The sequence below is a fragment of the Puma concolor genome, chromosome B2, assembly GCF_028749965.1.
Source record: "Puma concolor isolate L17-30 chromosome B2, mPumCon1.1.hap2, whole genome shotgun sequence".
NCBI lineage: Eukaryota > Metazoa > Chordata > Mammalia > Carnivora > Felidae > Puma > Puma concolor.
In genome coordinates this window covers 36826984-36854210 of record NC_141671.1, presented here as the reverse complement: position 1 = coordinate 36854210, position 27227 = coordinate 36826984, and the positions used below count along the sequence as shown (strand labels likewise).

At 43.9% G+C, this 27227-nt stretch overlaps 1 protein-coding gene across 5 annotated transcripts in view; it reads right to left on the bottom strand.

Annotated features, from left to right (window-relative positions):
- CMTR1 (cap methyltransferase 1) overlaps window positions 1-27227 on the bottom strand; it is a 50433-nt gene that overhangs the window by 4887 nt on the left and 18319 nt on the right. For 2 of the 5 annotated variants that reach the window (XM_086706735.1, XM_025925465.2), the window contains 14 exons: window positions 26036-26130; window positions 25850-25922; window positions 20791-20989; window positions 19884-20002; window positions 17521-17617; window positions 17071-17203; window positions 16192-16371; window positions 5162-5218; window positions 4342-4399; window positions 3772-3840; window positions 3008-3139; window positions 1910-2032; window positions 1165-1256; window positions 265-333 (listed from right to left, as the gene is read on the bottom strand). In XM_086706735.1, coding sequence (XP_086562861.1) covers window positions 265-333; window positions 1165-1256; window positions 1910-2032; window positions 3008-3139; window positions 3772-3840; window positions 4342-4399; window positions 5162-5218; window positions 16192-16371; window positions 17071-17203; window positions 17521-17617; window positions 19884-20002; window positions 20791-20989; window positions 25850-25922; window positions 26036-26130 — 1496 coding nt within the window. The remainder of the gene's footprint in view (window positions 1-264; window positions 334-1164; window positions 1257-1909; window positions 2033-3007; window positions 3140-3771; window positions 3841-4341; window positions 4400-5161; window positions 5219-16191; window positions 16372-17070; window positions 17204-17520; window positions 17618-19883; window positions 20003-20790; window positions 20990-25849; window positions 25923-26035; window positions 26131-27227) is intronic. The other 3 variants (XM_086706736.1, XM_086706737.1, XM_086706738.1) reach the window with 3 other exon arrangements.

Genomic DNA, 27227 nt, shown 5'->3' with positions numbered 1-27227 from the left:
TGACACCTTAACCCCTAGGAATGCATCTCCTGTGGAGGCTGGCCCACCATGACAGGCGGGATGGGGAGACACTCTGGGGTGAAGGACACACCTACCCAGCACCCCACCCCAATTCACATTCACCAAGGGTAGTCTTATCTCTAACCACAACTTTGCCTGGTCCTCTCTACTGAGCCCTCCCATCCTCCACAGGATGGGGAAGCAGGCACTGGCCAGAAAGAAGCAATGGGGAATGGGGGTTTGGGAGGGAGACCATATGCTCACCTGATGGGATTCATGTCAGGCCGACTGGGCTTGGAAACAGCTTTCACAAATTTCTCAGCAAGCTGAATTCTAGAGCACAAACAGAGTCTCTCAGAGGTGAGCCAAGGCGCCTCCACTAGCACCCCTGCCCCCAGGGCATCTGCGTGGCACCAGAGACGGAACACTTCTGAATGTGGAGCAAAGCCGCTCCAAGAGGCAGCACTCCTATGCCTGAGGAAGCCCACCCTGCCCTTCTCTACTAACATCTTTGTGGACGCCCTCCCTCTGTAGATTTGGACATCCAGTTTTGCTACATGTTGGTAGGCTTTTCTGAAGTGTGCCTTGAGTTGTGCTCAGTCCCCTCCACTAGAACTTAAAATGTCATCTGTATCATGTATGTCGACTCACCCCAAACCACTGATGCCACAGCACACCCACTCAGAAGAACCAACTTCGGCATATCAGTATCACGGCAGTGTGAGAGGTCCCTCCTTTGTGTCCCCCACCCCCCTTCTAACAACTGATCAGTCATCCATCCACAAGCAAAAGGGCCGCTGTGGGATCCAGATGAACAGACTTAAACGGGACCACCCATGCTCAAGACATGTTCTTCAGAGACCCTCCCTCTCTCCATAAGCCTATCCTCTTGCTCAACCTGAATCAAAACCACTTCTGATCTGAACAGCTGTGGCCAAACGGAGTGTGCTGGTATCTGTGGCAATGGAGGCCCAAGCCCCAGCAAACTCTGCAGTGCAGATACTAATTCCTCACCCAGGCCCTGGAACCAGCCCATGGGTGGGGAAGGAAAACTAACGATAGCCTTAGGCAAGAAGGCCTCGGTGAGGGACCAAGCCTCAGAGGCTGCTGCCGCACAGCTGACCTGGCCTACCCTGCCCTCCCTCCCCAGGACCCAGGTCAAACCGCTGGTTAAAGTGCTGCTCCCGCACGTCACTGCCATTCAGCACGAGGACATCGAGGATGTGGATGGCACTAATCTTCCGCTGGGCCTTCCCCTAGAAGAAGAAGTGCGCTGCCTACCCTGCCAAGCATCGGCCTGGGGCCCACTGCCCACCATGGCATGCTGGCCTCCGTTCTACCTATATATCGCCGGGGGAAGAGGACTCCAAACACAGAACTTTCTTGTGCCTCCCGCCCAGATCATTCTCAGCACCACACCAGCCCAGACTTCTGAGCAGCCAGAGATCTGAGGCTTTAGGTGATGAGCACCCCTGAACCTCAAACTCAGTGAGGCTGCCGCCATGGTGCTCCATTCAGGGCCTAGCTTCCCAATCTTGTCCACTGTTCCCATTGACTGTTCTGAAAGTCATCTGTATGGCTGTCATGGCCAAAGCTCAAGGGATCCCTGGTAAAAACAAAATCAGCAGCTAAAAAATACCCAGCAGGCCCACTAGGGCCCAGGATGCCCAGAGATGACTGAGGTTCCCTCTTGCACACATGGGGACTGTGATCCTTCCTACCTAAACGTATCCTTGTTTCGAGCAACTACCCAAGGAGGAGGAATCATTTCACAGCCTTCCCCCAGCTCTGGGCCCTGTCAAGCACCACAATGTGACCCAGTTAACTTGGGGGGAAAAGGGCCAGGCTCATCCGTGCCCCAGTTCCCTAGCTGGCAGGGCCAGAACACATGAGCAGAACCACCTCTGACCTCCCCTTTCAGTTCATGGACGATCTCCACAGACAGCAGAGTATCCCGGGGTAGCTCTGTCTTCAGGTCTAGCTTGACCCAGCGGTCTGACTGGCGGCCGTCCCACGTGTAGATCTGGGACTTCTACAGGCAGAGAGAAAGGGCCTCATGAGGCAGGCATGGAGATTGAGGGGTGAGCGCTCAAAAGAGCTTTCAGTTGGCGGTTATAAGCTGATGGGGCTGGGAAATGTCAGAAGAAAATGTCTAGGAGAGATTAGTATTATACTTCAACGACAGGGATCTGGCTCAGTCCTGGTGGTAGGGAACAGGCCCAGGGCACCATTCAAAAGGCCTAAGTCCAGGGGTATCTGGGTGGCTCAGTTGGTTAAGTGTCCAACTTTGGCTCAGTCATGGTCTCTTGGTTCAAGGGTTCGAGCCCTGTGTCGGGCTCTGTGCTGACAGCTCAGAGCCTGCTTCAGATTCTGTGTCTCCTTCTCTCTCTGCCCCTCCCCTCCTCATGCTCTGTCTCTCCCTCAAAAATAAACAAACATTAAAAAAAAAAAAAAAAAAAAAAAAAAAAAAGGCCCAAGTCCATGATTAGTGACCCTCAAAAAAGATCAAGCTTATGGAGCACCTGGGCCTGGGTGGCTCAGTTGGCTGAGCACTTTTTTTTTTTTTTTTTTTAAGTTTATTTATTTGTTTTGCGAAAGAGAGAGGCAGAGAGAGCGAATCCCAAGCAGGCTCCACGCTGTCAGCACAGAGCCCGATAGGGGTGGTGTTACAAAGAAATGGCTGCATGGATTCAAGCCACAGGAGCCTGCTGACAATCCTGTTGGCCCAGGAAGCTTAATATCACAAGAAAAGAAGCAGTGTTCCCTTTACAATGCACAGAGATGAATACGCAAATGTGAATGAATGAAAAACTGAATGGATGAATGACACTTGGCTAACTCACAGAAAGGAAGTGAAGCTTTAAGAAATACCTTCCCTGGGGTCAAAGCCCCAGCTCCCTAGTGCCAAGAGAACACGCACCGAGGGTGGCAGGCAGCTGTCCAGACTCCCACACAGAGCAAGGTTCCACCACCCCGAGAGTAGAGAGGAAGCCAGCAGCAGACTTACCCCCAGACCGATGAGGAACTTCTGCTCGCTGCCAGACACCATGCAGCGGTAGTCAAGCACTGGGCGGATCTTCTCCAGGGTTTTGGAGGTGAGCAGCGTGGGCTTATAGCTGAAGATGTCAATCTCAGTGCCCTGCAGCCCCGGGTCAGAGAAAACATGGCTGGGTTGGGGGAAGGGACAGGCGCTCAGTATGGGTGCCTGTATGAGGGATGGGGGCAGGCTGGGAGAGGCGAAGAACAGGAAGCACTTGCTCTCTGAAACATGCCCCCCTGCTCTCCCTAACCATGCACTAACTGGGATCTAATTCCATCTGCTTGGAGTGTTCCTTTAGGACCTATTAGAAGAGGCTGGGAAGGGAAAGAACACCAACTCCCTGAGTACAGATCAATTTACCAGAGCTATAAGGAAATGCCGCCAGAATATATAAGCCACCCCTTCAATAAAACTGAAGGCGAGGACTCATCAGTAGTTGGTCTGAGAGCAGTTAAGTGACCGCTCCACCTCATTCAGAAATATGGACACATGCTACTCTTCTGAGGTCATCTGGAACCTCATTCTCCAGTCCGTGACCCCACAAAACCAGCACAACGGCCCCATAATCTGGGCTAGATTTAAATGAAGCCCAGCCCCTCAGAATCCAGGAGGTGCCTACACAAGCCCTCTGGAGGCCAGGCATCTGGAGGGAGGATGGCACGGGTCTGATACCTTCCACATCTAAAGTTAGGCCTCTCTGACTTTTTATTTTCAACAGATACCAAACTCACCTGGATTAGCTCAAAGAACTTAGATTTGGGGTCTGAGGAAGAAGGAGCAACTCGAGCCTGGTCTGGGATCTAAAAGGAGACGGCAAAGAGCTTTGATTTGCAAATGTACTTTCAACGAAAGCTGTGTGTATGCACATGCAGGCGAGGGGATAGGTCCAGACAGGGGAAGAGGCAATGGCCCCCAACAAAGGGGGCTAGAAAGCAGGAGATGGGAGTGGGTAATCCAGTCACTGCCTCACTTCAAGCCCTGTGGTTGCACACCACAAAGGCCCCTTCCCTCTGTCTGGGACTCACTGTGGGCAGAGAGTTGCTGTATAGGGCCCTGGCAACAAAATGAGGCCTGGTCACCCACCACCCTTGTCCTTTTTGACCCAACTGCAGGACCACAATGTCAGTGAAAGGGCCAAAAAGGTAACTCCTGACAATGCTAAGACGTCTAACTCTGGAACCCTGTGAGGGTAGGGAGACGTTTACATGTAAGGAGAAACCCTAAGTAGACAGGGTTGGTCAATCCATTCTTCTCTACAGCTTCCCTGCTCTGGAGTAGTAATGGGCTAGGGAGATGCTCACCCCCCAAAGTCGAAGGCACTCTTTCCGGATCTCTGCCTGCCGAGGCTCACTCAGGGTTCTGGGAAAATAAAACCAACAAGTGATTAAAACCTCCAAGAGGTACAAGGAGTGTGCATCCCATGCACCCCTCAGAACTCCCAAGAGAGGAAGCCCAGATGAATAAACGTGTGTGCACACAGAGGCCATGCTGCCATTAGCCCAGGATGCTTACAACACTCACATGGCTCTGCCCCTTAAGGAAGGGGGATCAGTTGTAGACAAAATGGATGAGCTCCCCTTCTCACCACAAAGGGAAGGAAGACTACCCTCCCGATCACCCTGAATGCCAGAGTTCCCCACACACTCTCCTCTCTGAGCATGTTCTGGCTTTTCCTCTGCTGATACACATTAAGTCCATCCCAATGGATGCCACTATGCTCCAGAAAGCTTTATCAGCTTATGCTGACCCCCTACCAGAAGAATGGTTTTCTTAGACCAGTCCTATCTCCCCTCTCTTGATCACTCTTTATTCTGTGTCCCCTCAACATTATGCATTCTACTAATACTATGCCACTCTACACCCTCTGATGCACCCTCTACATTCCTCCTGTATCCTTTTCCTGGGGTACTCTTATCTGCCTAAACACAAAGTCTTTGAGGGCAAGGTTCATGCCATCTACTTCTCTGGTATGCTTCACAGACCACAGCAGAGTAAAAGATTAAAAAAAAAATAGACGTTTTTAAATGTTTGTTGAAATGAAATAAAGAGCTCAGAGGAAGGAGCAAAATGAAAAGATCTTTCCTTGAAATAAAAGAATTCTGGGGAGTGGGCAACACTCACGTGTCTTGAACAAAGGCATGGATTTTGGCCAGAGCTTTGATCTGCAGACTACAGTGGCTAGAGAGAGGGGGGGAAAAAAAAGATTTAATTTCAGAAGGATTACCAAAAAAGGCAAAAGATATCAAAAAAGAGAAGCTCAGCCAGAGCAGTGGCCATCTACATCTGGGGGAGAGGGGCTGGAGAACTGAAAGAGAACCCCCTTGACTACACCCCAAGATACAGTTACATGGGGCCTGCTAAAGGCTTACAATAAAGCAGAACTGAGTCAAACCCGCTAGACACCCAGCTCCCAAGTCCTGCTAAAAGGAAAGTTCTGATCCCATCCTTAAAAACTTGAAAGCAGTAGTGAATTAATTCTAAATAAAGCAACGACAAAGCCCAGACCCAGTTCAGCTGCAGACTGAACTGACTCAACCCACCTACACTAGCAGCTGCCCTTGCTACTTTAATCCCCACTATCCTTTTATACAATGTCTGGCATTAAATTAAAGAGTGTGTGACATGTGATAAAGCAAGAAAATGTGACCAGCTAACAAGAGGGGAAACAATCCAACAGCAGAAGATCCAGAAATGGTCCAGATGTTCATATTATCAGACATGGCCCTTAAAATAACTGAAAAACATATTAAAGGATCTAGCAGAAAAGATGTACAACATTCATGGAAAGATAGAGAATTTCAGCAGAGGTACAGAAACCATATTTCTAAAAAACCAAGATTCTAGGATTGAAAACTATGATATTAGAGATTAAGAATGATTTTGATGGGCTTATCACCAGACTGAAAACAGCAGAGGAAAGAATCAGTGAACTTGGGGATAATGAGGTCAACAGAAACTCAAACCAAAACATAAAGAGAGAAAAAAGTGAAAAAAAAATACCAGTATTAGAACTCTACAGGACAATAGCAAACAGTTAAACATAAATGAGTCTCAGAAGCAGAAAAAAGAATAAGACAAAAATACTAACAAGATAATAGCCAAGAATTTTCCCAAACTGGTAAATGAAATCAATCCACAGATCCAAGGTCAGAGAACTCCAGGCAGAATCAGTACAAAGAAAACCATATATAAACACACTGTGGTCAACATGTTGAAAACAAAGATAAAGGGAAAATCTTAAAATCACTCAGAGGAAAAAGGACACATGATATGCATGAAAACAGTAACAGTAATGACTGACTTCTCTCATCAGAAACAAGGAAGGCAGAAAACAATGGAACATTATCTTTAAAGTGCTGAAAGAGAAACACGACCAACCTCAAATTCTATATCCAATAAAAGTATCCTTCAAAGAGGAGAGGGAAATAAATACATTTTCAAAAGACAAATTACTCCAGCATACTTGCACAATAAAAATAGGCTAAAAGAAATTCTTTAGGCCAAAGGGAAAGGATTCCAAACAGAAACCCAGTTCTGCAAGAACTAGAAATGAAGAACACCAAAATGTGTAAATAGGTCAGTAGATACAAAGGACCTTTTTAAAAAATGTAAATGTACATATGCAGGCATACCTCGTTTTATTGCACTTCACATTACTGCACCTGACAGATAATGCATTTTTTACAAATTGCAGGTGGCAACCCTGTGTTGAGCAAGTCTATTGGTGCCATTTTCCCAACAGCATTTGCTCGCTGCATGTCTCTGTGTCATATTTTGGTAATTCTCATAATATTTTAAACTTTTACATTATTGTTATATTTGTTGTGGTAATCTGTGATCAGTGAACTTTGGAGCCTGAAGATGTGGCTGAATTGCTATAAAACTTTATCAGATGAGGAGGTGCTTCTTATGAATGAGCAAAGAAAGTAGTTTCTTGAGATGGAATCTACTCGTGGTGAAGATGCTGTGCAGACTGTTGAAATGACAACAAAGGATGAGAGTATTACATAAACTTAGCTGATAAAGCAGTGTCAGGGTTTGAGAGGATGGACTCCAATTTTGAAAGAAGTTCTGTCAGTAAGATGTTATCAAACATCACATGCTACAGAGAACCCATTCATAAAAGGAAGAGTCAATCAATGTGGCAAATGTCATTGTCTTATTTTAAGAAACTGCCACAACCATCCCAACTTTCAATAATCACCACCCTGATCAGTCAGCAGCCATCAGCACTGAGGCAAAACCCTGCACCAGCAAAAAGATTATGACTCACTAAAAGCCCCGACAATGGTTAACATTTTTTTTTTAGCAATAAAGCATTTTTTAAATTAAGATTTGTACATTGTTTTTTGTACACAGTGTTACTGCACACTTAGTAAACTATAGTATAAACACAACTTTATATGCACTAAGAAACAAAAATTAGGGGGCGCCTGGGTGGCACAGTCGGTTAAGCGTCCGACTTCAGCCAGGTCACGATCTCACAGTCCGTGAGTTCGAGCCCCGCGTCAGGCTCTGGGCTGATGGCTCAGAGCCTGGAGCCTGTTTCCGATTCTGTGTCTCCCTCTCTCTCTGCCCCTCCCCCGTTCATGCTCTGTCTCTCTCTGTCCCAAAAATAAATAAACGTTGAAAAAAAAAAAAAAATTAAAAAAAAAAAAGAAACAAAAATTAATTTGACTTGCAATATTGCAATATTCACCTTACTGCAGTGATCTAGAACCAAACCTGCAGTATCTCTGAGGTATGCCTGTACAGGCAGATATACTTTAAATCTCTTTAAAAGATGATATAGACTTTATGGTTTAAAATAAAAATAATAGCAAGCTAAAGTAGGGTTTATATAAAACAAGAACACAAAGGCAGAACTGTAAATGCATATATACTGTGGTAATAAGGTTCTTACATTGTTCATAAAGCAGGATACTCTTTGAAAGTAAACCATGATAAATTAAAGATGAATACTGTTATCTTTAAAAGAGCTAAAATAACTCTCAACAACAGCCAAATTCTGGAAAAAGCCTAAATGTCCATCAACTGATGAATGGATAAAGAAATTGTGGTTTATATACACAATGGAGTACTACGTGGCAATGAGAAAGAATGAAATATGGCCCTTTGTAGCAACGTGGATGGAACTGGAGAGTGTTATGCTAAGTGAAATAAGCCATACAGAGAAAGACAGATACCGTATGTTTGCACTCTTATGTGGATCCTGAGAAGCTTAACAGAAACCCATGGGGGAGGGGAAGAGAAAAAAAAAAAAAGAGGTTAGAGTGGGAGAGAGCCAAAGCATAAGAGACTCTTAAACACTGAGAACAAACTGAGGGTTGATGGCGTATTGGAGGGAGGGGAGGGTGGGTGATGGGCACTGAAGAAGGCATCTTTTGGGATGAGCACTGGGTGTTGTATGGAAACCAATTTGACAATAAATTTCATATATTAAATAAATAAATAAATAAATAAATAAATAAATAAATGAGCTAAAATATAAAACAAAAAGACATAAAAAAGAAAAAATCCAAGGAGATATAAACGAATATTAAAAAATACCAACCAGCCCCCTCAAAAAAGGAAGGAACTGAGAAACAAAAAGAAAACAGGATAAAGAGATACTAAACAACCAAGATAAGAGGATTTAAAAAAAATTTTTTTTTAATGTTTATTTTTGAGAGAGACAGAGTACGAGCAGGGGAAGGGCAGAGAGAGAGAGGGAGACACAGAATCCAAAGCAGGCTCCAGGCTCTGAGCTGTCAGCACAGAGCCTGACACGGGGCTCAAACCCACGAACTGTGAGATCATGACCTGAGCCGAAGTCGGACACTAAATCAACTGAGCCAGCCAGGTGCTCCAAGATAGAGGATTTAAACCCAAACATATCAATAATTACATTCCATGTAACTATACTAAACACTCTAATTATAAGGCAGAGACTGTCACACTGCATAAGAAAGTAAGACCCAAGCATATGTTATTTATAAAGACAAACACAGGTTGAAAATAAAAGGACTTAAAAAGATAAACCAAGCAGGGGTATCTGTGGCTCAGTCAGTTAAGCATCTGACTTTAGCTCAGGTCACGATCTCATGGTTCCTGAGTTCGAGTCCCACATGGGGTGAGCTAGAGACCTGCTTCGGGTGAGCTCCAGCAGCCACACTTTGGATGAGCTCGAGTCCCACTTAGGCCTCTGTGCTAACAGCGCAGAGCCTATATAGGATTCTCTTTCTCTTCTCTTTCTCCCTCTCTCTCTGCCCCTCACTCACTCACACTCTCTCAAAAATAAATAAATGAATTGAAGAAAAAAAGACAAATCAATACTAAGCAAAAGAAAGTTGATGTGACTATATTAATACCAGATGAGGTAGACTTCAAGACAAAGAGTATTACTAGAGATAAAGAAGGATATTTCATGACAAAGGTCAATTCATTAAGAATAACAGAATACAGATTTAGAGACTAATAACCCCTATGAACACAGACTCAACTCAATAAAATATTAGTAAATCAAATACAGAATATATAAGAATGATATTCATAACCAAAGCATATTAAAAAATGCAAGACTGGTTTGCCATCTGAAAATCATTCAATGTAATTCACTGTATTAATGGAATAAAGAATAATACCATAATAATTTCTATAGATACAAAAAGGATCTGACAGAACTAAACATCCATTCAAAATAAAAACGCTCAACAATCTCAAAATAGAAGAAAACTCAATCTGATAAAGGACGTCTACAAAAACCTATTGCCAACACCACATTTAATGAAAGATTAAACACTTTATGCTTAAAATTAAGAGTAAGGCAAGGCTGTCTGCTTTTATCACTTCAATTCAACATCAAATTGAAGGAATTAGTCATTTCAATAAGGCAAGAAAAAAACCAGAACTACCATATGATCCAGCAATTACACTTCTGGGTATTTATCCAAAAGAACTGAAATCAGGATCTTGCAAAAATATTAGCACCCCCATGTTCACTGAAGCACTATTCACAGTAACCAAGATGTAGAAACAACCTAAATGTCCACTGACAGATGAACAGATAAAGAAAATGTGGTAATATATATACAATGGAATATCTTTTTAAATTTTTTTAAGTAAACTGCACACCACATGTAGGACTTGAACTCACAACCCCAAGATCAAGAGCCACACGCTCTACCCACCGAGTCAGCCAGGCACCCCTTTACATACAATAGAGTATTTAGACAAGAAAGACAGAAAGACAGGAAAGACAGGAAAGACAGGAAAGACAGAAACACAGAAAGACAGACAGACAGACAGACAGACAGAAAGAAAGAAAGAAAGAAAGAAAGAAAGAAAGAAAGTTAGTTAGTTCTAGGCATCCAAACTGGAAAAAAAAAAAAAAAAAAGGAAAATTATCTCAGTTCACAGACAGCATAATCTTTCATGCAAAAAAACCCTAAAGATTCCACCAAAAACTATTACAACTAATAATCAAATCTGGCCAATTTGCAGGATACAAAATCAACACACAAAAACCAGTCATTTCTACACAATAATGAATAATCTGAAAGGATGAAGAAAATAACTCCATTTACAATAGCATCAGAAAGAATAAAATACTCAGAAGTAAAGAAGTGTAAGACTTGTACACTAAAAGCTACAAATCACTGCTGACAAAAATGGAAAAAGACATAAATGGAAAGACATCCTGTGATCATGGATTGGAAGACTCAATATTGTTAACAAGGCAATATTATCTAAAGCAATCTACAGATTCAATGTAATCCCTTTCAAAATCCCAAAGGCAATTTTTGCGAAAATGGAAAAACCCATCCTAAAATTCATATGGAATCTCAAGGGGCCCCATAGCCAGAACAATCTTGAAAGAGAAAAACAAACTGAAAGTCTCATATTTCCTAGTTTCAAAACTTACTACAAAGCTAGAATAATCACAACTGTGGTTCTGGCATAAAGATAGGCATACAGAACCAAAGGTACAGAATAGACAGCCCAGAAGTAAACCTCTGCATATATGATCAAATGATTTTCAACAAGGGTACCAAAACCATTTCATGAGGAAAGAATAGTCTTTTCAACAAATGGCGCTGGGAAAACTGGTTGTCTACATGCAAATGTATGAAATTGGACCCTTACTTTATAACATCTACAAAAATTAACTCCAAATGGGTCAAAGACCTAAAGATAAGAGCTAAAAGTATAAAACACTTCGAAAAAAGCACAGTGAAAAGTTTCATGATGCTGGATTCAGCAATGATTTCCTGAATATTACACCAAAAGCATAAACAATCAAAGAAAAAAAAGAAATTGAACCACATCAAATTAAAATCTGTGCATTGAAGGACACAATCAATGCAGGAAAAAAAACACATAATGAGAGAAAATATTTTCAAATCATATATCTGATGAGGGATTAATATCCAGAATATTAATAAAGAATCCTACCATTTGACAAGGAAAAACACCAATTTAAAAATAGGCAAAGGACTAGAATAGGCATTTCTCCAAAGATACACAAACAGCCCGATACGAAAATATACTCAATATCAAAAGTCAAAACTACAATGAGACACCACCTCCCACCCATTAGGAGGGCTATTATCCAAAAAAACAAAAACAGAAACAAAAACAGAGAGACAACAACGGGTGTTGGTGAGAATGTGGAGAAACTGGAACCCTTGAGCATGACTGTTGGTAAAGTGAAGTAGGTCAAGTGTTGTAAAAAATAGTATGGCAGTTGTAGCTGCACCATTTTAAGCACAATTACCATAGGATCCAACAACTCCACTTCTAAGTGTATACACGAAAGAACTGAAAGCAGGGGCTCAGTTACTTGCACACCAATATTCAAAGCAGTATTATTCACAGGAGCTAAAATGTGGGGACAATCCAAATATCCAACAACAGATGAATGGGTAAACAAAATGTGGTGTGTGTGTGTGTATATATATGTGTGTGTGTATATATATATATATATATATATATATATATATATATGTATATATGTGTATATATATATGGAATATTATTTAGCCCTACAAGGAATGGAATTCTGACACACACTACAACATGATATAAACCTTAAAAACATTATGCAAAGTGAAATAAGCCAGACACAAAAGAACAAATATCGTTATGATTTCACTTATATGAGGTACCTAGAACAGGCAAATTCATCGAGCTTCAAGGTGGGAGAAATGGGGAGTTATTGTTTAATGGGTACAGAATTTCTGTTTTGGATGATTAAAACATTCTGGAAATATACAGTGATGATGGTTGCACAACAATGTGAATGTATTTAATGCCAGTGAATTATACATTTTTTTTTTTAACATTTATTCATTTTTGAGAGACACAGAGACAGGGAGTGAGCATGGGAGGGGCAGAGAGAGGGAGACAAAATCTGAAATAGGCTCCAGGCTCCGAGCTGTCAGCACAGAGCCTGACGTGGGGCTCAAACCCACAAACTGTGAGATCATGACCTGAGCTGAAGTCAGACACTTAACCGACTGAGCCACCCAGGTGCCCCAGAATTACACATTTTAAAAATAGAGGCACCCGGGTGGCTCAGTTTGTTAAACCTCCAACTTCAGCTCACGTCATAATCTCACGGTTTGTGGGTTCAAGCCCCACCCCACGGTCGGCTCTGTGCTGACAGCTCGGGGCCTAGAGCCTGCTTCGGATTCTGTGTGTGTGTGTGTGTGTGTGTGTCTCTCTCTCTCTCTCTCTCTCTCTCTCTCTGCCCTCCCCTGTTTGCACTCTCTCTCAAAAATAAATAAATAAAAAGGGTCAAAGTAGGGGGCACCTGGGTGAGTTTGAGCCCTGCAACGGGCTTTGTGCTGTCAGCAGGCTCTGTACAGAGCCTGCTTGGGATTCTCTCTCCCTCTCTCCCTCCCCCTCTCTCTCTCTCTCTCTCTGGCACTCCCCTACTTATATTCTCTCTCAAAATAAATAAACTTAAAAAAAACTTTTTTTAACTTCTGTTTATCAAAATATACCATTAAGAAAATGAATAGGCATGTCACACATTAGGACAAAATATTCACAACACACATATTTGAAATCAGACTTGTATTCAAAATATAGAAAATAGAAAATATATTACAATTTAATAAAAAGAGGGGCACCTGGGTGACTCAGTCAGTTGAGCGTCTGACTCTTGATATTGCTCAGGTCATGATCCTAGGGCTATGGGATTGAGTCCCATGTCAGCCTCCATGCTGAGCATGGAGCCTGCTTGGGATTCTCTCTCTTTCCCCAGCTTGTGCTCTCACAAAGAAAAAAAAAACAAAAAACAAAAAAAAAAAACAAAACTTTTTTTAAAAAGTTTATTTATTTACTTTGAGAAAGTGAGGAAAGGGATAAGAAAGAGGGAGAGAGAGAATCCCAAGCAGGCTCCGCACTGAGAGTGTGGCTTGATCCCACAAACCGTGAGATCATGAGTCACATGTTCAACAGCCAATAAACACATGAAAAGAGGCTCAACGTCATTAGTCACCACAGAAATACAAATCCAAACCACAATGAGATATCACTTCACAGAACTATTATCAAGAATAAAAAATAAAACAAGTTAAAAAAAAAAAAAAAAGAAACTGAAAACCAACCCCCCTCCCCAAAAAAAGACAAGAAATAACAAGTGCTAGAGAGGATGTGGAGTAGAGAACCCTTGTGCAGTGATGGTAGGAATGTTAATTGGTACAGCCACTATGGAACACAGTATAGCATTTTCTCAGAAAATTAAAGATATAAAACTACCACAGTCCAGCAATTCTTCCAGGTATTTATCAAAAGAAAACAAAAACACTAATTTGAAAAGACATATGTCCCCCTAGATTCATCACACCATTATTTATAATAGCCAAAATGTGGAAGCAATCTGAATGTTCAACAGATGAATGGACAAATAAAATGTATATATACAATGGAATATTACTTGGCCACAAAAAAAGAATAAAATCTTATTATTTCCAACAATACGGATGGATCTAGAGGATATTATGCTATGTGAAATAAGTCAAAATAAGAAAGAAAAAGACAAAAACACTTATATGTAGAATCTAAAACACAAAACAAATTAACAAATAAAACAAAACAGAAACAGACTTACAGAGAACCAACTGATGGTTGCCAGGAGGGAAAGAGTGGTGGGGGAATGGACAAAATAGGTGAAGGAAATTAAGTGGTGCAAGTGGTACAATCTTCCAGTTAAATAAATGAGAGACGGGAATGTAGTTAACAATATCGTAACAACTTTATATGGTAACAGATGGTAACTAGACTTATTGTAGTTACCATTTCATTTATGTATATAAATGCTGAATCACTATGTTGTACACCTGAAACTAACACAGGTACTTAATTAACTATACACACACACACACACACACACACACACACACACACATAAACAAAAATAGAACCCCCCACCAGAATAGCTAAAATGAAAAAGACTAACAATACCAAATGTTGGCAAAGATGTAGAACAATCAGAATTCTCACACTCTGCTACAGGGAGTATAAACTCATATAACCACTTGAGAAAACTGTATGGCATTATTAAAAAGTACTCATCTAACCTATGACCTACAATTTCCACTCTTGGGTATTTATCTAAGAAAGGTGAAAACATTTGTCCACCAAAATCGCTGTACAAGAATGTTTTAGCAGCTTTATTCAGAATAGCCCCAAACTGGAAATAAAGTGTCCATTAACAGAAGAATAAATTTGGTATGCCCATACAATGGAATACTATTCAGCAATAAAGGGGAACAAACTAACACCACATGAGAGAATCTCAAAAATGTTATGGTAAGGAAAAAAGACAAAACAAAAAACAGACACATAACTGTGTATGTATATATGATTCCACTTACACTAAGTTCTAGAACGGGCAAAATCAGCCTAAGATAAAAATCAGAAGAGTGGTTACTTCCAGGTTGACTAGGTAGGGGCACAAAGAAATTTCCTGAGGTTAATTTTTTTTTTTTTGTAATCTTAATAGGAATGTAGGCTATATGAAGATATGCATTTGTCAAAAATACACATAAGATCTGCATTTCATTATGGAATTATCCATCAATCTTTAAAAAAAAAAAGCAAACTGATTCATTGTAGGACTGCTTAAACACTGCACTATTGGGAGCACTGCAGAGTCCAGTTCCGCCATGCGTCCACACACATTCATAGCAGATGGGAGCACGGTTCAACAAACAGAAATGTTACAAAGCCCTGGCGTTGCTGACTCTAGACCAGTTCCCGGACCGGTTTCCTCATGTACAACATGCTGAAGCTTAGTATCTCCTCCACCGTGGTGCCTAGCATTACCATCAAGATGAAAGCGCTGATGTGGCAGTACTGTGCAAAGTTAAAACACTGCAGGATGGTGGGCAAATGGGTAAAGACTTTCTTTCTGTGATTCTCCAGGGCCACCTATACCTTCAAACTTCCATGGGAGACAGGATTATACCCTTAGAAATGACACCAACACCTGTTTGGCCCTGTGAGAAAGCACTTCTACTGATTCACTGTTACTATACAACTCTCCAGCTTACCTCAAAAATTTTTTCTCCAAGTTTTCCCTTAGAAAACTGAGTCAACTGTCAACTTTAAATTATTACCAATAACAAGAAGGGGGCAGAAATCAAAAAAAGGCTTAAAACAAACAAACAACAACAACAAAAAAACCCCAGCATTCAGATCATGCATCTAAAGAATTCATGAACTGGCAAAAAAGTTTTATTACCAGAAATTTCCAAAGCATGTTGCATATTTGCTTTCTAGCCATCTCCTGTTTCCAAACAGGGAGCTTCACAAGGCAACAACCATGATGGCTTTTCACAAACAGAAGCAAATAGAGTTACTCCTGCCTCCAGGGACCGGGCACGGTTGCACTCTATCAGGTTCCACTATCATATTCAGGCTCCCATGGGCAGGGCAACACCAACCAGGTTCCCACTGGCCACCCTAGGGACAGGGCATGGGAGTAGGACAAGGGTCCCCAAGGTCCCCCGCGTCCCAGAGAGTCCTGGAACAAGCACACCAATCCTAGTTACCAATGTTTGGGAATCGACAAAGTGATACTAAGAGCCATTCAGTCCTTCAATCTCTGGTCTTCCTTGATAACTACAGTGGTATCAGCAAAAAACACTGGGTTTGCTTACCTCTCATTGGACCGTATCATGTAGTCAGTAAATTCATGGTCTCCCTTGATTACCTCCAAGGGGACCACAAGGTTGACATCAGAATCAGTGTTCCGCAGCTGGTTGAGTTTAATATTGACTGAGAAGAGGTAATCGCGCACGTCATCTATGCCCACCTTCAGGCCCTTGCACACCACATACCTGGCAGAAGATACCCTGTCACTCCACTGAGCAAGGGCTTCTCCCCCACATTCCTCCTCCCCAAACTCCTTGCTGAGTCATAAAGCTAAAGAATCTTAAGTCTGTGCACAAAGAACAGTACCAATTCTGTGCTGCAAAAGTTCAATTCAATTCCTTCCTTTTTATGTTGGGCTATATTTCTACTCTCTGTGGCAGTGGTTCCCAACTGCCCGGTGTCAGGCTGGCTGTATCACTGTCACTAGGGAGTCTGTTAAATTACAGACCTTGTCAATCAGACTCCCCAGGAACAGGGCCCAGAAATCTGTGTTTTTAACAAGCCACCTAGCAATTCAGACTGGCCACATCTTCTCTCACATCATGCATGAGCACTGTGTCCCAACTAGGATGCCAATAGTGCCTCTGGTTGGTGGCCCTCCTGCCCTGGCCCAGCCCATAGGTGCCCTTTTCACTTTCTCTTTCCCGGACCAAGCCAAGGATCCCCGACCTAAGTGTGAGGAATAAGGCTTGTGGAGAAGGAGGCAGAAGTTGCACTGACACACCACAGAACCAGTAACATCCAAATCTTGACTCCTCTTGGCTCTAATCACTTCCTTAAAATCAGGGTTTTAATGTAGCTTGAGTAGTTATGCCAGAGAGCTGCACTTTTCTGTTCTAACATTTAGTCAACTAGTCTGATTAGAATGGAGAGGAAGGCTTTACCTCTCGGAGTTGGCAGGACGGCTGGTAATCGGCTTAAAGAGACACACTCGTTCAAAGCAGCAGTACAGCAGGTAGATGAGCCCCACGCTGAACGGTGTGAACAGGTCAAAGGTTTTACAGATGAAGTGGCCTCCTAGATTAGAGTGAAGACACCAACAGCCGTCAGTGGGCTCTTACCCAGTGGTAAGGTAGTCTGAAGGAGTAAATGTGACAAAGCCAGGGACCCAGCGCTCGGGTCCATTAAAAGAGGCAATTTAAGGGGTAGTCTCAGTTTTAGAGGGGACTCTGGGGGATTCTATTGCACTAACTTCCCTAAATTCCTCATTTAGCCAACTGACACCTGATTTAAGCAGGTTTTTTTTTTTCTTACTCCGAAACCCCATACGTGCTCGTGTCCAAACAGGGCCTCTAGCGGACCCCAGGCTGGGGAGACACCTGAGGAAGCGTTACCCGTTCGGACAACAGACAGCGCCATGAGGAACTGACAGAGCAGCAGCTGCTTGCTGAGGATCTCTTGCAGGTTCTCCTGTCCCTCCACTGAGAAACCCTGAAATGAGAGTATAAGAATCGGGAGTAGGAAAGAGTAGTGATGAGGACCTCGCTCATCCCTACTACATCTTCATTAAGATTTCCTGAAGCGTTTCCATTGATTTCCACCATCAGACTGATAAAAAATACAGCTCAGTGTTTAAATTATTTTGCACAGTCATATGGCTCCTCGCAGACGGAGCCAGTACCAGGACCCAGGCCTGACTCCTAGCACAGGGCCACTCTTCTGCTCCATCACTCCCAGGAGATACAACCAAGACTACTTTTCCAAGGAGATGGTCCAGAAAAATTTAAAACCCATTTGGGAACCCAGGGGAAGAGTAAGGCAGGGCAGAGGCAAAATACTGGCTGGTCACAGGCCAACTACAAGATAGGAAACAGAATGCCCTGGTCAGTCCAAGACCCTGAGAGTGGTGTGAATACTCTGCCTGGGCTTAGCCACTGTTCAGGCCCCAGGATGGTGATAGGTGAAAAGTTAACACAACTGACAGTCACAGTAATCTCGTTCTCTGCTAACCAAAACCCCCTTCCTGTCTCAAGACCTTGGAGCCTCTCCCTCTAGCTGGCAGGGTCTCTGGCCAGGGTGTTTGTTCAAAGAATGTGCCTTGCCACCCCTGGAGTGGTCTCCCTCTCTGTGAGATACCAGCAGGGAGCAGAGAGCCAAGCTCACACAGAAGGAGGCTAGGAGTTGGAGGAGGGGGGAGAGGAGTTGTTTAATGACTACAGAGTTTCAATTTCACAAAAAGGAAAAAAGCATGGAAATCTGTTTCACAAAAATTTGAACATACTCAACACTACTGAACTTAAAAATGGTTGCAATGGGGGGGGGGGGGCGCCTGGGTGGCTCAGTCAGTTGAGAGTCCAACTCTTGATTTTGGCTCAGATCATGATCCCAGGGTCGTTGGATCAGGCCCTGCATTGTGTTCCACGCTGAACATGGAGCCTGCTTGGGATATTCCCCCCCTCTCTCTCTCTCTCTCTCTCTCTCTCCACCCCCCCCCCCCCGCCCTCTGCCCTGTTTGCACTCTCTCTCAAATAAAAAAATTAAAATTAAAAACTTAAAAAAAATTTTTAATGGCTGAGATGGTAAATTGTATGTGTGTTGTTGTTGTTTTAACAATAACTTTCTTAAAATGTAAAGGACGCTGATGACTGTTAAGCTGGCACCAGCCAGGCCAGGTCTCCCTGCCTCAGTCCTACAAAGGTAATAGCTAAATGACTCAGAATCAGAAATTGTTTAACAATGTCCTCCAGATTTGTAGATGTTTCTCAAAATGCATGCCTGTTCACAGGGTCAATTAAATAAATAAATAAATATCCCAAGTCATCAGGCTCCAATGCCTAAACAGAAAGACAATCCTTGAGTTTGTGCTCTAGCTGCAACAACAGCCCCCCAAGCACTATCAGGCCCCCACATCTGCTCAGCTGGAGCAGCCCCTCCCTCTTCTCCCCCAAGCCTATCTGCTGTTCCCTGCCATGCACGGTGCTGTGGAAAGCCAAGGCATCTCAGAGCCTATGCTGACATCCTACACACTCCTTCACCTTTCCACATCGTTACTGCTTGAGAGGCCACCCAAGGAGCTCTAGAGGCTCTTCTCAATTCTAGCCATGTGACCCTGGAGCAACTGCCACATTCTGTCTTTCCTCTTAGTGAGTGGTGGCTTCCTCCAAAAAAGACTACCTGCAGCATCAGATTTCCAGGTGAGAAAGCTACAGTGGGCTCCCCTCTGTGCCTCAAGCAGCTGCCCGAAGAACAAGGTTCCTTGAATATTCACTTCAGCCCAATCACTGAGAGGGCTTCCGGTGGATTCCCCTGAGCCACTGCCTTTGGTTATGTGGTCATCTTCAGCCCATCCAGAGGCTTAGGTATGGTCATGTAAGGACAGCCTCTACCAGGAGCCACACCCAGGTGACCAACGATGGAAATGTTCTTTCCAGTCAGTTTTGCATAATCCATCTTAGTCATGGTTCTCCCCTACCATTTCTCACAGCCAACCGAGGCCCTTCAAAGAAGTGAGCTCAGAAGGTCCACTTGCTCTAAGCAAAGGTGTCCACAAAATCACAGCATTGACAAAGTTATCATTGAAAATATGTGCAGAAAGAATAAAAAAATGCATCATATATCTCTACTATCTGAATAGTGAACTACCATTTTCTAGGGCAGCCAAAAGGACCAAATAAAATAAAACAAAACAAAAGCAACTCTCAAGCTTCTAACATGATAAATCCCTAAAGCATCGCTCTATGGAGAACAGATCACCTACCCCATCAGCCATCAGAAAGTGGACACCCTTGCGATCTGTGTTATCCAGGACAAAATTCCGAAAAGCAGTGATGTTCTCTGGGCGGGTAATATCCCCATCTCCATCGATGCCACCCTCACCTGGCAGGACACAAGATTCACATTTAGCTCATCTGCCCTGTGGATCCCAGGAGCCGGGACACAAGCTCTCTGGGACTGTGAACACAGGTTCTCCTCAAGGACCCGGAGAAAAGGCCCTGTGAGGAGCAACTCAATGCAGAATCCATCCTGCAAGGCTGCCTTACAGTGATGGACCAAGAGGCAAAAACAGGGCCTGTTGTGATAAAGCAGAATTCAAAAAGAGTTGTCCAGCCAAGAGTCATCAATTGAAGTAGAGGGCCTTCCTCTTCAAGACTCAAGTTGTGTTTAAAGCACCTATATTTAGGAACCAACATCCACTTTTAAATAAGAACTGTTAAGAAAGAACTTGGGACTTTCTGCCAAATCACAACAATCAAGAAAGAGTGGAGGGGACTGCTGTGGGGCTGCTGAGCTGTCCGTTATCCAGTGAATTCCACACCCCGTGCACAGGCTGGAGATGGGCATGGAGTTTGTATTTGTTAATAACCCTGTCATTTCTCAGCTGGAGATCAGGCAGTTTCATTATCTCCTGTCACCACAAGAGAAGAAAAGGGGAATTGATATGGTTTTGATGAGAGTTTGCCTAGTGGAGTGTTTAACCTATATCCTACAGGCCTGGGGTAAAAAGGGAAAGTCTAGAGGGAACGGAGATCTTCAGGACAAGGACTGGAAACCCCAGGCTGAGAGACCTAGGAAAGAAAGCATGCCGAGTGGATAATAACTGCATCTGACCTAAAGTCCCCACAGAGGACTCTCTCAAAGCCCGTCACCCTCCTCCATGTTCCTACCATAGTAGGGTTCGAAGAGCTCACTGGAGGCCGAGTAGAAGTCCTCCAGCTTGAAGTCATTTGGGCCCTTCAGAGTCATTCCAAAGCCCTTCGCATGCCACTTCTTCCTCCACAGCACATACTCAGAGAAACCGCCTGGGCCTGCGCAGACGTCAGCAAAGTACAGAAGCTCAGCTTCCCGGTCCTTTACCAGTGGTTTCTGCAAAGGTAAGTGGAGGACAGGGGAGGAAGGGAAAAAGTCTGGCTCAACGGGCAACAGGAAGGAGAATGCAGGGAGGTAAAACGAGCCTTTCAGCAAGCGGAGTGCAGAACTCCCGCCAGGGCCACGACACCCGGGATATGTATCCTCTGTGATCATCACCCCCTGGAGTTGCCCATCCGTGCTTCAAAATACCCCTAATGCCTTTCAACTACATGGCCTGGCTCAGACTCCTAATAAAAACATCTTAATGGGAATCTGAGTATTCGTTTTTATTTCTGAGTCCTTTCCTTACCATATCCTGACTCTAAGAGTCCCATTGAGCAGAATAGATGCTGTATCCCCCACTTACAGACAGGGAAAAAAGACACCAAGACACAAAGCAACCTGTTCATAGCCTGTGTGCAACAAAGCTCAATCAGAATCCAGTTGGCCTGACTGCTGGACTCCGGTCTTCCTATCCAACGTCTGAGAGGCTCAGGGTTCCTGGGTGGCTCAGTCGGTTGAGTGTCCGACTTCGGCTCAGGTCATGATCTCACAGTTTGTGAGTTCGAGCCCCGTGCTGGGTTCTGTGCTGACAGCTCAGAGCCTGAAGCCTGCTTCAGATTGTGTCTCCCTCTCTCTTTGCCTCTCTCTCTCTCTCTCAACAATAAATAAAAAACATAAACAAAAACAAAGTCTGAGAAGCTCTAACATGTCTCCCTCCTGGTCACAGGGCCTACCTTTCCAAACCATAGCCTTTGCTTCCCTTCTCCCCTTCCTTCTTGGTTCTCCCTATTTTTTTCCAATTAACTTTTTATCTTGGAATAATTTTAGATTTACAAAAAAGTTGCAAAGACAGAGTTCTCATATACTCTTCATCCAGATTCCAATTTTGTTAGCATCTTACAAAATCTGTCAAAATTAAGAAACCAACACTGGTACACTGCTATTGACTAAATTCAACTTGATTCATATTTCACTAGAGTCCTTGTTTTGTTCCAAGATCCAGTCCAATATATCACGGTGCTTTGAGTCTCCTCCTTTTACGCACTCCCTTCTCCTGCCTTTGCCCCTCTGCTAGCCAGAAGTACGGGGCAGTGCAGAGCTGGAGGCTGACAAGGCAGAGGGGGAACGAGACACTGGCGTGGAGCTTCCAGGCAGCCCCAGGGTACCCGCCCACACCTTAGGAATAACTAAATTACAACAAGTATTTGAATTTTTACTGGATTATAGTTTTTAACCCTCCAGTAGCTTTTAACCCTTAATCTGAAATTTATGCTGAACAGCACTGGCCCATATTGTGTTTATCTTTTACACACCTGGCCCTAGAGGGTGAATTCTACTTGTTCCAACCTGGCTCCAAGGCAGAGGGGATATACCACCTGCACACTGGTGACAACAAGAGGTCGAGCTCTAGAGCAGGTAACTAGAGGACCCTGAGGAACATCCAGCTAGAAGGAGCTTAGGCAGCTCAGCCTTCCCTCCCCATAGGTTTGTCTTGGCTGAGTACTTATCCAGAGTTCTGTAACTGCTAGATAAAGATCAGAAAGCTTTCAGGGAAAGAGCTGCAAGAAAGAAATGGAAAATACTAATGTTCACAATCTAGTCACTTTCTGGGTGAAAAGGGCCTAGCCTCTGATGATAGCTATCCTGCTTAACCAAAACAGTTGAAGAAGTCTCTGGACTTTAGCTAAAAATAAACTTCATCATCCTAAGATAAGCCCACCCAGGCATGCTGAGATGTATCAGTTCTTTCTCTTCTTTCCCACCAATCTGCCTCAGTATTCTTCCTTTCTGAGCCATCAATTATTCATATTTTTGGATTATATTCACTTGCACACATACAAAAAAGGCCTAACGGCATTTGCTGAGAACATTATGTAGCATTTTCTAGGCAGCCCAGTGGTAATGAGGCAGGGGTCACAAGTTTAAGGCCTGCACACACTGGAAAGAGGAAAAACAATGTTTCTCATCACTGGCTATGCCCTAACCCCAGGCTCTAGGCTCTCCAGGTGAGCCACTGGCCCAAAGGAAGACCAGGCAGAGGAAGGAAAATGAATCAGTCAAAGAATCTCACCTCCAAAAAGAGCACTTAAATATGATCTCCATCTGTGATTTCAAGACCTCACAGGTCATGGCCAGAAGGTCTTTTCATAGAAAGGACAGCTGGAGTTCTCACCTCTGCCACTTACTGGCTGCGCAGTTAAGGGCAAGCATAAGATTTATGCCTCTAAGCTCACATTCCCTCAACTGTAAACTGGGATTAATGTAACTAATTTCTCAAGGCTGTTGTAGGATTAAAGTATCATATGTCAAAGATCTTTATAAACTGTAAATACTAAATGTAAGATGACACAACATTCAACTGATCAACTTCCTTGGAGTCAAAACTCTTGTCTTTTCCCATCTTTTTCCTTTTCCAATGCCTAGTGCAGTACTCCACACTCAGTAGGCACTTTATAAGTGCTATCTAATTTCCTCTAAGATAGCACTGAAACTTACAGATCTACATTCAATTTTTGTCTCCTGAGGCTACACAACGTTTACTACCTCAGCAATACCCCCAGGCACACAGAGCCTGCACATAACGTGCTAGCATATACCCAAAGAATCTTCAACTCTCTTCTTTCCCTTATCTCTTCCAATTCATATTTACAATTTGTTTCCCTACCTAGTCTCTTTTCTCCTTTTACCACAACCCACAGAACCAGAAACCCAGTAAAAAAATTCACAGTCCCCTCTGCTTCCCACCTCCAACCTCCTCACACCTATCTAAGCTTCAAGTTCTCCATGCTCTTATTCTAAAGTTTGTGTGATCCCAGAGCCACTGAGATTCTAGCAAACCCAGTGTGTGTCTGGACCTTCAGCCACTCCCATCTCTGCTGGGGATTGCTCTGGAGTGTCTCTGCTCGCCTGAAAAACACACCAAGACTACTGGGCTTGGCTATCACTCTGGTCCTCAGGGGAAAACAGAGATGAAAAGAGAGAAGAAAACACTAGGGGCTGGAGAGAAATCCCTTTTTATAGCAGAGTGTAGAGAAACATCTCAGAAAGGGCAATTCTCCGTGGCCACTAACAATCAATTCAGGTCAAGAAGCTGCCTGAAGCGTTACAAACACAGTTGCCTTTTCCTATGTAACTAACATCTCCACCCTTGACCTGAATGGTACAACCCTGGCGCCTACTTCATTTTCCTGACAGCAAAAGACAATAACCAGATACCAGCTGCTGGAGGCGTTTACATTCAAAAGCCCAAAATGATACTGTGACTTCCCATCAGCTTGACAGAGCTCCTCTGCCAGGCAGGGGTTTAAAGGAAATCATTTGGAACTCAGAAAATTAAACCAACATTATATCAACCTAATATTCTCAAGATGCTAATTCCAAGAGCCCTTTTGTGCTGCCTGCTGGTCCTGGCAAACAGGGAGGGAGACCTGGGAGAGAGAAATGACTACAGGCTGGAGGGGTCTACATGCCAGTTTCGCCAGCACTGAGGGAAGCAGTAAGGGAGGTGGAGCTGAAACACTAAAAAACTTGGAAGATAAGTTCCTTTAGCGGGTGGATAATCATGGGGCCTATTGGAAGGACAGAGTGTGAAGCAGAAACAGGTTTGGGAACAGCTGGCTGCTGACCCTTCACTGTCAAAGAGAACTAACTTTCTAGGACCGGGCAAAAATGCTTTGAAACCCTAAAGGGAATGCCAGAATGAAATTTCCTTTTTTCTTTCTCTATAATTATTGTGTGTCTGGGTTCAGATAAATGAGATGTAGCAGAGTAGAAAATCATTCTGCTCTACCACTTCTTGAGAAGGGCCAAAATCTAACAATTATATGATCCCACGCAAAGCTGGTTCAGAAAGGCAGAAAGGGAAAGTGGCCACATCTGAAATCACAGATCTTAGATCTGGAACAAATCTTAAGGGCCTTTGGTCCAACCCTCTGGCAGGTTAGTAGGACTAATTCCAGAGATGAGGCAGCCGAGCCCCAAAGAAGGGATGAACTTAAGTGACACTGCTTGCGATGGACGTTCTGTACTTCCTGCCCCCCGCGACCCCTCACTGAAAAACACAGCCTAGATTTTCAGACGTGATACTGATTTTAAATAGACCAGTGAAAGGACCCAGATGCCCACATTTCATTCATCACTCACATCACATTTGCCAGAGCACTCCCTTCTCATACCAGCAACAGCACTCAAGTCAGACGATATCACAAATTTGAATTTGGAAAATAAGCTCACTGTAAGGACTACATACTCACCCTTACCACTCCACCTCATCCATGGTAGGAAGGCAGCAGTCTAAAGCTCCCTGGCAGCAGCTGCCCTCCACACACCAAAGAGCCCAGAAAGGCTTTACAAGCATCTCAACCCTGCACCCTTACCAGTTCTCAAATCCACCAGAACATCCGGAACCTAAGTGCCATGGGGGAAGGGATCACATCTATCTCATTTAAAATTATATTCCTGGTACCTGGCACATAGTAGGATAAATACGTGTTTACCGGATGCAGGAGGAGGGCCCACACCCTATCTCATAGCCTCACCTCCCTGCCCCCTAGGCCTGTAGGTAGCACAACTGCCAATTTGGCCCAGAAATGTCCCTTTGCCACTGCTACAAGCCCTGCCCTCCTCCACTTGGGGTGGGCAGGAGGATCTGCAGAGTTGGGGGCTGGAACTCTGGGCCTCAGGCCCTAGACACAACTGCCTTGTGGAGCATCCCTGGGACCAGAGGAAGCACTGAGGGACCTAATTTGAGGAGCTCCAAGCAAAATCTATCTCTACCACATAGCAGGAATACTCTCCTAGCATTGCACGAATGGCAATTTCTGGGCCGCTGAAGCTTAAGCTATAAATTCACACACAGAATCTTGTTCTCACCCCACAAGAGTCCCGCGGATTTGTAAACATGCGATCAAACACAAAATCCATGTTAGCCATCTTCATTGCCGCCCTGCAACAAAGACAGAAAAGTGCAACTCAGTACACCAGATGTATGGAAAGCTGAGGCTCAGATGAAATGTGCAACAGTACATATCAGGGCAGGGGAGGGGAACGTCCGCAAACCTGTTTAGGAAGAAGACTCCACGGATCATTTCGTAGGGATTAGCCCGGGTCCGAGCTCGCCGCATCTCCTCCCCATCCAGGACATCAAACACACTCTGCCCAGAGACAATCAGAACCTCGAGGTGAGCATCACCCTCCAGGATGGGACAGGGGACTCAAGTGCTAGAGGAGCCCAACTCAGCCCTCTGAGGAGGGAGAATACTGCTGCATCTCAGCTCTAAAACGACCGGTTGTGTGACCCCAGACAAGTTGCTCAATCACTCTGACCCTCAACTATCTCACCTATTAAGTGGAAAAGAGAAAATGTAAGCATGTCCCTGCATGGTAAGTGGTTAATAAATGGCACCTGTGGCTATGCAGAAAGCCACCTGTTGGCATCACAAATCCTTAGAGCAAATCTGTTTCTCCACTCCAACAGCAACTTTCCAGGGACCAGAATTCTGATGTTGAGCTCACTCAGAGAGGGCAAACAAACCAAGACCAGTGTTTTCTGATGGCACCTAATGCACAACGGAGACCCCTTCTTCCTTCTCCCAATTTTTTCCCTGGGGAACAAAAAGCCTCATTTCACCTGAGTTCCAGTCACCTTAAGGATATTCCCAACCCTCTACCGGCAAAAAACATAAGTTCAGTGAGGCTGGTCTGAGGTATTACTTCTTCTCCAACCCATTTCTTCCTCAGAGGTTCCCTGGCTCATTCTGCCCCAGGCAATGTACTTCCTGACACAAAATCACTCCCAAAGTATCAAGGAGAGACTAACATTCACCCAGCGTGTCATGAGCTTCACGTGGATTATTTCATTTAATTCTCATAACAAACCTGGAAAGTATTCTCTCCCCATTTTATAGATGAGGAAACTCAAACTCAGAGCAGCTAAAGCAACTGGCCCAAGGTCACACAACAAAAAAAAACCTGAAAAACAAGGACTTGAATTCAGGTCTGATGGTAAAGAACGGACCCACTGAGTTGTTAAGTGAATCCTTTCCTGGCTACTGACCACAGGGACAGCCCACTACTGCAGAGAACCAGGAAAAAGGATACTATCTCAGAGAAATGTAGCAAGACACACATCTGATCTCCAGGAAAAACCTCAGCTAAACTTCAGCCCCACAACCAATTCAGAAGAACTGGAAGAGCCCAGAACATCCCCTCACAAAAGGTTTTCAACCCCAGCTCTAGCCACAGGCCTTAC